Below are 12254 nucleotides of genomic sequence, written 5' to 3'. Positions count from 1 at the left end.
AATGTTTGATATAGTTCAGCAGTAAAACCATCTGGGCCTATTTTCTATTTTGGAAAGTTACTAATTATCAATTCAATTTCTTTAATAGAGATAGGCTTATTCAGATGATCTGTTTCACTTTGTGTGATTTCTTGTCTTTCAAGGAATTGTTTCATTTCATATAAATAATCAAATCTGTGGACATAGAGTTGTTCACAGTATTTCCTTATTATTCCATTGGTCTATGAGATCAGTAGTGATGGCACCTCTATTATTACTCATACTGGAAATTTGTATGTTCTATTTCTTTTCTTAGCTAACATAGCTGATGATTATGAGTTTTATTGATTTTTCAAAGAAATAACTTTTAATTTCATTGATTGTTTCTGATGATTTCCTGTTTCCAGTGTCCCTGATTTATGCTTTAATTTTTTAAAATTTTTTTTAATTTTTATTTATTTATGATAGTCACACAGTGAGAGAGAGAGGCAGAGACATAGGCAGAGGGAGAAGCAGGTTCCATGCACCGGGAGCCTGACGTGGGATTCGATCCCAGGTCTCCAGGATCGCGCCCTGGGCCAAAGGCAAGCGCCAAACCGCTGTGCCACCCAGGGATCCCTACTTTAATTTTTATATACATTTGTTTCCTACTAGCTTTAGGCTTATGTTGCTCTTTTTTTTTTTTTAATTTTTTTTTAATTTATTTATGATAGTCACACAGAGAGAGAGAGAGAGAGAGAGAGGCAGAGACACAGGCAGAGGGAGAAGCAGGCTCCATGCACCAGGAGCCCGACGTGGGATTCGATCCAGGGTCTCCAGGATCGCGCCCTGGGCCAAAGGCAGGCGCTAAACCGCTGCGCCACCCAGGGATCCCTTATGTTGCTCTTCTTACTCTAGTGCCCTGAGATGGAAGCTTAGATTACTAATTTTTAGTTTTTTCTTCTTTTCTAATATATGCATTCAAAAGCTATAAATTTCCCCCTAAGCATCTTTTTGTTGTATCTCACACATTTTGATGTTATATTTTTATTCTAATTTAGTTCAAATATTTAAAAATTTTATTTGAGACTTCTTTGACCTATTTTTTATTTATGTATTTTTTTAACTTCCAAATACTTTGAGATTATCCAGCTTACTTCTCTGTGAATTATAGTTTAATTCCACTGTGGTTTGAGAGCATATTTTGTATGATTTCTATTCTTTTAAATTCGTTGAAATGTGCTTTGTGGCCCAGAATGCTCTAGGTTGGTGAGCATTCCAAGTGAGCTTGAGAAAAACATGTATTCTATTAAAATAGTGTTAAAGTCTCCAATTATAACAGTGGATGTGTCTGATTCTCCTTGCAGTTCTATCACTTTTGCCTGAAATATTTTGCAGTCCTGTTTTTTGTTGCATAAATGATTAGAGTTGCTGTGTCTTCTTGGAGATTTGATTTCTTATATGCATACTCTTTATTTCTGATAATTTTTTTTTTTGCTCTGCAGCCTACTTTGTCTGAAATTAAATATAGCTACTCCATCTTCTTTTGAGTAGTGTTAACATAGTATATATTGTTCTATCTCTTTACCTTTAATCTATCTGTGTCTTTTCATTTAAATTGCATTTCTTATAAATGATATTTTTTTAATGTGGACTGTATTAATATTTAGGCATGACAAGACCAACAGAACAGGACACTATTGCCATTAAAAAGAATGTTATACTCACAGATCTCAAGAGGAGGGGACATTCTATGCTGTGGGCTACATAGAGAAGCACCAGGATTGGTCAGGAGGCAGAAAGAATGAGGGGGAAATGTGGCCAAGAACCTTTGTTGTGGTTTCTGTTAGTAGAATGGGAGAACCCAATCTAAACATATGGATAATTAAAAGTCGAAACCTTTCTGAGCTGTGGTCATAGAGAGATGTAATAACAGAAGAAGGTCAAAGACATGTAATGATGTTGTATCTCAAGATGGAGGAAGGGTGTGGGTGGCCTCTAGAATCTGAAAAAGAGGGACGCCTGGGTGACTCAGCGGTTGAGTGCCGGCCTTCAGCCCAGTGTGTGATCCTGGAGTCTTGAGATTGAGTCCCAGATCAGGCTCCCTGCATGGAGCCTGCTTTTCCCTCTGCCTATGTCTCTGCCTCCCTCTCTCTGTGTCCCTCATGAACAAATAAATAATAATTTTAAAGAAATAGAATCTGAAAAAGATAAGAAAATGAATTCTCTAGACCCTCTAGAAAGGAACATAACCCTATTAACTTTTTAGTTTTAGCCCAGTGAGATCTGTGTCTAACTTACTTAACTTTAAAATAATAAATTTGCATGGTTTTAATTTGCTAAGTTTTTGATAGTTTATTTTCTCATCAACATAAAAACTAATGCAGTGGTATAGCATTTTTATAAAACAATAGTCAAATCGGACCTTTATCTGAGGGCTAATAATCTTAATTCAATTTGAATAACAATATATAGAGATATACATTACCTATGAGGTTATCACTGCTTATCTTCTGACAAACAGTATATTTTTGAATGGTTAAGAATTCCAAAATGAAATTGCACTACTGGGTATTTACCCCAAAGATACAGATGTAATGAAATGATGGGACACTTGTGCCCCAAAGTTTATAGCAGCAGTGTCCACGGTAGCCAAACTGTGGAAGGAGCCATGATGTCCTTCAACAGATGATTGTATAAAGAAGATGTGATAGATATATATATCTCACATTATATATATTACATATATATAATATATATATGATATATAATGGAATATTACTCAGCCATCAGAAAGGACAAATACCTACCATTTGCTTTGACGTGGATGGAACTGGAGGGTATTATGCTGAGTGAAATAAGCCAATCCAAGAAAGACAATTATATGGTTTCACTCACTTGTGAAATATGGGAAATAGTGAAAGGGACTATAAGGGGAAAGGAGGGAAATTGAGTGGGGAAAATTAGAGAGGGAGACAAACCATGAGAGTCTCCTGGCTCTGGGAAATAAAGAGTTGCAGAAGGGGAGGAGGGTGGGAGGATGGGGAAACTGGGTGATGGGCACTGAGGATGGCACTTGATGGGATGAGCACTGGGTGTCATACTATATGTTGGCAAATTGAATTTAAATAAAATATTAAAAAGGTATTCCAAAATGAGATTATATATGTATATGTTCTATGTGCTTGGTACATAAAAACTATTCAATAAATGTCTGTTGAAGTTGTTGAATATTGGAGGAAAACAAATAGTAATGACAAAATGGGATTTTTATAATGCTTAGAATGCATTAATTGTGTAATACTATCTAAATAATTTTATCATTGCATCATTTTGTATTTTACAGATAGTGAAGCTAGTTCCTTAATGGATATAGAAAATGTAATTCTGACTACAATCCATGATGATGAAGAAGATCACTCAGAGACAATATTGAAATCTGACAAGTTTCGTCAGGCCTTATTTTTTATGGAACGAGTTCTAATGGAAAATTTATTTCAGCCAAAACTTGCAGCTTATCGTCAGCTTCGTATTTTAAAAGGTATTTTCAAAAATCACATTAGGAAAACTCAAATAATAATAATAAGAAAGAAAATCTTAAATAATTAAAAGAGTTAAATGGAGTTATTGTTTCTAAATGTAACCTCCAGATTGGGTTAACACTTACCAAAAGACACATTTGTACAGCTTTTAGCATTAAACATCCAAATAACAGAGTTCAAATCCCGCAAAAAGAGGTAGTCTCTTAAACTATAATCTTCATAAGCTTCCGTGGCTCTTTTCTCTCACACCTGCATTGAATTATTTTCTCACATTTAAACCCCCTCTCCAGGGCATCTCTGGGGGGCTCAGTGGTTTAGCACCTGCCTTTGGCGGAGGGCACGATCTTGGAGTCCCGGGGTCAAGTCCCACGTCCGGCTTCCGGCATGGAGCCTGCTTCTCCCTCTGCCTGTGTCTCTGCCTCTCTCTCTCTATGTCTATCATAAATAAGTAAAAACAAATCTTTAAAAAAATATATAAACCACCTCGCCATTGCCACTGATACTTTCCAGATTCTGGTGGTTATTACCACTCCCTAACTTTATTGCAAGGGCATTCTTCCTATTTTTATTGCTGCAAATCCCATCTCATATGTTCACAGAATATTTTGAAAGATTTTAGAGATTAATTCAACCTTTCAATTTTTGAATAAAGAAGATGGAACATATAGAAACTTTCCAAGTGTAGAGTCTATGACAAAGGTAGGCATTCAACCAAGTTCTTCTGATCTCAACCCAATTCTCTTTCCCCTCTACTATCCTGGTGGGCTAATGGGTTTGAACCTGGAACTTAACTGTTAACAAACCTTCAATAACTTCTCATTGCCTAGAATAAATGATAAACCCTAAGATTTCCCTTGTGCTATTTTCCAGTTAAATCTTACTTCCCATAAGCAGGGATTTTATCTGATATTTCTCATCATAGATGAACTGTTTTGGTATGTCAAAAAGTGGGATCATACAGTAAGTACAGTTGACTCCTGAACAAGGCAGGGCTTAGGGATGATGACCCTGGCACAGTTGAAACTCCAAGTATAACTTTGGACTCCCCCCCCAAAGTTATCTACTAATAACTTACTGTTAACCAGAAGCCTTACCAATAGCCTAGTCGATTAACACACATTTTGTAGGTTGTATATATTTTATACTATATTCTTACAATAAAGCAAGCTATAGAAAAGAAAATATTATTATGAAAATCATAAGGAAAAGAAAATACATTTACAGTTTTGTATATACACTAACCTGGGCCAGGGTCAGTGACAGGGACTGCGGTCCTGGGCCCAGAATAGCAAAGTTCTGCAGTCTGGTGGCCTCAGCTCAGCAGTAGCAGCTGCTCAGTGGGCCCATGGGTAGTGAAAGCAGTCTAGAGGCACGATAGAGCTGTACCACTGCCTGGAGTTGTATACCAGGTGTACCACCTGAAAGTGGCCATTTCAATTGCAGCCAAGCATGAGCACACTGGTCTTTAGGAGGCCATGAGGCAGGGGGCTACCACAGGAAAGAATCTGCACTAGACCTGCAATGGGACCAAGGCCCTTGGCCTCCCTGGAGCAACTTTGGAGGCAAGTTGGTGGAGGACTCTGGGGGACATGGGGCTCCCTGTTCAGTAGCATCCTTGCCTTCTGGGTGTGTTCATCTTTAGCTCAGCCTTCTGCCTGATAGCCCTCAATGTAACACCTGACCAGCATATCCTCACTTAGGGCTACCTGCAGACCTTTCCTCAGGGGGCATCCCCAGGCACTCATATAGCAAGTTCTACCTCTGTGCCAGTGCCTTCTGTTCCATCTTTGGAGACTGGGGTGGGCAGTTATAAATAAATGCCTTGTGGCTTTTGCTGTTAACTAAAAACAAAACAAAACAAAAATACCCTACATATAAGTGGACCTACACAGTTCAAACCTGTGTTTTTCAAGGGCCACTTGGATGCTTTTGTGTCTGGCTTCTTTCATTCAACATAATGGTTTTAAGACTCATCAAAGCTGATGTGTGATAAGTGGTTCGTTTTTTTTTTTTCTGAGTACTGTTCCATTTTATGAATATATCATAATTATTCATATATTCATTCCACCTATTTATGGACACCTGGACTGTTTCCAGTTTGGGGTTTTTATGATAAAGCTGCTATGATCATTTTTGTGTCTTTTGCAGACACATATTTTAATTTATCTTGTGTAATTACCTAGAAATGGAATTTTGGGTAACTGGATAGATGCACATTTGACTTTTTTAGAAACTGCAAAATACCTTTCTAAAGTACTTGTCCCACCTTATGCTCCCACAAATAATGTACAAGATTACCAGTTGCTCCACATTCTTAATAACAGCTGATGTTGGCAGTTCTTTTAGTGTTGTTCTAAGGACTAATCATGTTGAATTTGTGCACTTTTTTTTGACCACTTACGTATCTTCTTCTATGTAATGTTTGGTTGAGTCTTTTGCTATTTTAACTTATCTTTAATTTTTTTAAAAAAAATTAAGTTGTAGGAGCTTATTTTCATATATTCTGGAACATGCTCTTTGAAAGATACATGTATTACAACTGTTTAGTCTAAGCCAATGACTTCCCAATATGTTTTTCTTTTGATAGCACAAGTTATTAATTTTGATGGAGTCTTATCTATCACTTTTTTCTTTTGTAGTTAATCTTTCCAGGTCATTTTTAAGATATCTTTGCCTGCCTCAAGATTGCAAATATCTTTGTCTTCTTCCTAAACTTAAGGAAAAGCATTCAATATTTTATCATTAAATATGATGTTAGGTGTAATTTTTTTGTAGCTGTCTTTTGTTGGTTTGAGGAAATTTCCTAGTTTTCTAAACATTTTCAAGGATAAATGGGTGTTGAATTTTGTCAAGGGTACCCAGGATAGCCAACATAACATTGAAGGGAAAGAACAAAGCTGGAAGACTGACATTTTACCTGACTTTAAGATTTATTTTAAAGCTATAGTAGTCAAGGCGGTGTGGTATGGCAAAAGAATAGACACATAGATCAGCAGAACAGAATAGAGAGCCCCCAAATAGATCCACATAATTGTAGTCAACTGATCTTTGACAAAAGAGAAAAGGCAATAAAATGGAGAAAAGTTAGTCTTTTCAACCAATGGTATTGAAAAAATTGGTCATTTACACATAAAATAAAGAATCTAGTCACAGACCTAATATCATTCACAAAAATTAACCCAAAATACATCGTAGACTTAAATGTACTATCCAAAACTATAAAGCCCTTAGAAGTCAACACAGGAAAAAATCTTGATGATTTTAGAGTGTGGCAATGACTTTGTAGATTTAACACCAAAGGCATTATAAACTTCTCTGTAAAAGGTATTGTTAAGAGAATGAGAAATCAAGTCACAGACTGGAGAAAATATTTGCCAAAGACATATATGTTAAAGGACACTTCCAAAATATAAAAATATTTCTTAAAAGTCAATAAAAAAACAACATGATCAAAAAATGATCAAAAGACCTTGTTAACAGACACTTCCTCCCAAAAATATACACATTGCAAATGAGCATATAAAAAGACAACATCATATGTCATTAGGGAATTGAAAACTAAAACAACAATGAAATGCCACTACACACCTATTAGAATGATGAAAATTCAAAACACTGACACCACCAAATACTGGCAAAGATATGGAACAAGAACTCTTATTCTGGGATTGCATAAAGTTTAGCCACTATGAAAGACAGTTGGCAGTTTCTTACAAAACTAAACATACTGTTACCAAATGGTCCATAATCACACTCCTTGGTATTTACCCATAATCACACTCCTTGGTATTTACTCAATACTTTAATACCCATAAAAACCTGCACACAAATGGTTTCAGTAGTTTTATTGATAATTCCCCAAACTTGGAAGTAACCAAGATTTCCCTCAGTAGGTGAATGAATAAATTGTGACATGTCCAGACAATACAATTTCCAAGATTTCCCTCAGTAGGTGAATGAATAAATTGTGACATGTCTAGACAATACAATATTATTCAACACTAAAAAGAAATGAATTTTCAAGCCATGAATGGATGTGGAGAAAACTTAAAGATGTATTACTAAATGAAAGAAGCCAATATAAAAAGACTATATATGGTATGGTTCCAAATGTATAGCATTCTGGAAAAGACAAAAATATGGAGATAGTAAAAAGATCATTGATTGCTAGAGATTTGAGGGCTAGGAGGAACTAATAGGCAGAGCAATACAATTAGAAGAGAAGTGAAACTATTCTCTATAATACTATAATGGTGAGTACATGTCATTGTACATTTGCCCAAACCCATAGAATGTACACATAGAATGAACCCTAATGTGAACTATGGAGTTGGGTGATAATGCTTTGTCATTGTAGGTTCATTGATTATAACAAATATATCACTGGTGCAGGATGATGATTCTGAGGGAGGCTATGCATATATATGGGTTTGAGGGTAGGGGAACTCTCCACTTTTAAGTCCAACTTTTCTGTGAGCCTAAAACTTCTCTAAAAAGTCTATTAAAGAAAAATCTATTAACATATACTTAAGGATTTAAGGAAAATAAGAATGATGAAAGCTATATACAGAACCAAATGGAACTTCTAGAGCTGAAAAATATAAAACTTGAAATGAAAAGTTCACTGGATGGTTTTATCAGGATACTAAAAACTGCAAAAGACCATTAAAGCAATAGGAACATTCCAAACTGAAGTAGAGAAAGAAGTAAGTCTAAAAAAAAATAAAGCCTCAGTGACCTGTGTCACAAGGTCATGTGACTTAACACATGATATTGGCATTGTAGTAGTGGAAAAGGAAGGAGGAGAAGCAGAAAAATATTTGAAGAAAGGGTAGTTGAAAATTTCTCATACTTGAACAAATCTTAAACTAATATAAGAAGCTCAATGAAACCTAAACAAGATAAACACAATGAAAAACACATTGAGGTACATCATAAATATATGTCAAAAAATCTTAAAAGTTACCAGATAAAAGGTATTACGTTTGGAGAATAAAGCTAATAATGACCTTATTTCTCATCAGAAGCCAGAAGACAATGCAATGACATTTTTACTGTGCTAAAAAATTCTACAGCTAGAGAAAATATCCTTCAGAAATTGAGGTAAAATAAAAACATGTTCAGACAAACAAAAGCTGAGAGAATTCATGCCAGTAGACAAGCATTGCAAAAAATGTTAAAGGAAGTTCTTCAGACTGATAAAAAAAAATAACAGAAATTATGATCTACACAAATGAATAGAGTGCTGGAATTAGAAAGTGTGAGTGAAAGTAAGAGACATTTCTTACTATTTAAAATTTTTCCTTAAAGATAATTAAATTGTCAAAATGATCACAAATTTTATTTGGTAAAGGAAAGGACCTAGAATAACCAAGTCAATTTTGAAACAAAGAATGAAGTTGGAGGACTTACCCCACCTGATCACAGGTGATGATTACAAAGCTACAGTAATCTAGATAGTGTGGTATTTGTCTAAGGTAGACATATAGATAGCTGAGGTAAAATAGTGGTCCAGATATAAACACAGACTTATATGATCACTTGATTTTTGACAAATATGCCAAAGTGCATTAAGTAAAAGAGACTATCTTCTCATAAATGGTGCCGAAACAATTGGATATCCATATAGGGGAAAAATGAACTTCAACCCCCATGTCATATATGTAAATTAACTCAGAATGGACTATAGATTTACATAGAAAAATTAAAACTATAAAGTTCTAGGAGAAGATAAGAAAAAATGTTTATGATCTTAGCATAAGAAAAGATTATTTAATACACAAAAATCCCAAAACATGAAAGAAAAAAATTGATGAGGCTTTTGTGGTAAAGTGTCTGGTCTTTGAATAACACTGTTATGGGGGAAAAATGCAAACAACAGTCTAGAAGAATATGTTTACAACATACATCTAACCAAAGACATAAATTAGGAATATGTAAAGCCACAGCCTATAAAAAATATAGACAGTCTAATAGAAAATAGGCACAAGATTTGAACAGAAACTTCACTAAAAATATGCATTAATGATCAATAGACACCTTAAAAGGTACTAAACAAAATTTGTTGTCAAGGAAATGCAAGTTAAAACCATAAAATGCTACTATATGCTAGTTGGAATGGCTAAAATTAAAAATAATGAAAACACTAAGCAAGAATATGGAGTAACTAGGTTTTTTATATATTGCTGTGGGAGTATAAAATTGTACAACCATGCTGGAAGTCTTCTGGGGAGTTTCTTAAGATAGTAAGTATAGATCCACCGAATGATCCAATTATCCTGTTCCTGGGTACTCACTCAAGAAAAGAAAACATGTCTGCAAAAAAGACTTATGTAAGAATGCTCATAGCAACTTTATTCATTAAGAGCCCCAAACTGGAAACAGCCCAGATGTCCATCAACAGGTCAATGCATAAACAAATGATGGATCACAACTCAGCAATAAAAATGAATGAACTACTTATATACATAATAACCTTGATGGATCTCAAAAACATTGTTGAGGGAAAGAAGCCACACACAAAAGAACACATACCAACAGACCCATTTATATGATATGCTATCACAAACAAAACTAAATCTAAGGTGATAGAAATCAAACCAGTGCTTGACTGTGGTGGGTAGAGCTGAACTGGGAAGTAACAGGAGGAAACTTTTTTGGCTAATGGATATGTTCTCTGTCTTGACTGTTTGTGTTTGCTACATTGGTGTGTGTATTAAAACCCATCAAACTGTACAGCTAAAATCTATGTCAATGAATTTTCTCACAATTAAAAAATGCTGTATTATTTATATTATCTTGGGTTCATTTATTTTATTTTAAGATTTTATTTATTTATTCATGAGAGACACACACACACACACACACACAGAGAGAGAGAGAGAGAGAGAGAGAGAGGCAGAGACACAGGTAGAGGGAGAAGCAGGCTCCATGCAAGGAGCCTGAGTGGGACTTGATCCCGGGTCTCCAGGATCAGGCCCTGGGCTGAAGGTGGCGCTAAACCACTGAGCCACCTGGGGTTCATTTAAAGAGTGATATACCACTGTTATTCCTAACAGCTATTGAGGTATAAGTGACATACAATAAATTGCACATATTTAAGGTTTACAATTTAATAAGCTTTAATATACCACCACAGTCAATATATACATACAATGATAAATAAAGGTAATGAATGTACTCATCACCCTCAAATTTTTCTTCATGTCCTTTAGAATCCTTCCTTTCTATTTCTCCCTCATCCTCAGGAAACCACTGATTTGCTTTATATCCCCATATAGAATAGTTTACATTTCTTAGAACTTTATATTAATGTAATCATACATTATGTACTCTTATTTATCTGGCTTCTTGTCACTGAGAAAAATTGCTTTCAGATTCACTAATGTAGTATGTATCAATAGTTCATTTCTTTTTATTACTGATGAGCATTCCATTATATGAATATCCTGCACTGTGTTATTCTTTTAGCTGTTGATTGATATTTATCTACAGTTTGGGAGCATTACAAATAAAGTTAGTATGGATATTTGTGTATGGGTCTTTGCATGGACATTTGCTTTTATTTCTCTTGGGTCAATACCTAGGAGTAGAATAGGTGGATTGCATGTCAAATGTATATTTAAGTTTCTTCTTTCCTAAAATATGCCTTCTAGGCACTGCTTTAACTGAACCTCATAAAATTTGAAATGCTGTATTTGCATTTCATTAAAATATTTAAAAATTTCTTTTCAGACGTCTTCACTGACCCATGTTTTATTTATAAATGTGTTGCTTAATATCCACATATTTTGGGGTTTTCTAGCTATATTTCTGTTATTAATTTCTAATTTAATTCCATTACGGTCTAAGAATATACTTTGATTTCTATTCTTTTAGATTTTAAGGTATTTATTTGTTTGTTTGTGACCCATAATATGGTCTATCGTAAAAAATTTTCTGTGACACTTGGGAAAAATATGTATTCTGGTGTTTTTGGATGGAGTGTTTTATAAATATCAGTAGGTCAAGTTGATTGAGTGTGATGTTCAGGTTATCTGTATCCTTACTGATTTTCTGCCTACCTGTTCTGTCAGTTATTAAGAGAAGATTATTAAAATCTGAACTATAAGTGTATTTGTTTCTTTCACTTTTCAGATCTATTGTTTTTCGTTTAATGTATTTTGTTAGGTCCATACACATTTTTGGGGTGACTATGACTTCTTGGAGAATTGACTGCTGACTTTTCCAACTTATACAGGCAGAAATCTTGGGGATATATGTGGGGATGGATATTAAGGGCATAGGGTAATGATGGAAATAATATAAAGTTACACCAGACCAAATTTACTGATATGGGTCCACTAAGCAGAGATTATGGATTCAATGTTGTAGCTCAGGGGATTAGAAATGACTCTAATAGGAATTTGACCTGAATTTTAAAGAGAAAACAGCCAGAACACTACAGAGAGAAGGGTTTTGGCTTCTAGCGAGAATCATCTAGGGTGAAATTTACTTGAATTGTGGTTGATATTCTTGACTCAGCCCTCTCATAGAGCCACTCTGCACTGAGCAGAATGACTAGAAGGAAGAATTCACTACAAAAGAAAGAAGCAGAAACAGTACTCTCTGCCACAGAGTTATAGAATATGGATTACAATTCGATGTCAGAAAGCCAATTCAGGAGCACAACTATAAAGCTACTGGTGGCTCTGGAAAAAAGCATAAAGGATTCTAGAGACTTTGTGACTGCAGAATTTAGATCTAATCAGGCTG

The 12254-nt window shown here is 35.0% G+C and overlaps 1 protein-coding gene across 1 annotated transcript in view; it reads left to right on the top strand.

Annotated features, from left to right (window-relative positions):
• Positions 1-12254, top strand: part of DNAI4 (dynein axonemal intermediate chain 4) — a 98210-nt gene that overhangs the window by 54982 nt on the left and 30974 nt on the right. The window contains exon 8 of the mRNA XM_055304797.1: positions 3305-3499. Coding sequence (XP_055160772.1) covers positions 3305-3499 — 195 coding nt within the window. The remainder of the gene's footprint in view (positions 1-3304; positions 3500-12254) is intronic.

This window comes from Nyctereutes procyonoides, unplaced genomic scaffold, assembly GCF_905146905.1.
Source record: "Nyctereutes procyonoides isolate TBG_1078 unplaced genomic scaffold, NYPRO_anot_genome, whole genome shotgun sequence".
NCBI classification, from domain to species: domain Eukaryota; kingdom Metazoa; phylum Chordata; class Mammalia; order Carnivora; family Canidae; genus Nyctereutes; species Nyctereutes procyonoides.
The sequence above is the reverse complement of the archived record's forward strand: the minus strand, read 5'-3'. Positions and strand labels throughout refer to the sequence as shown.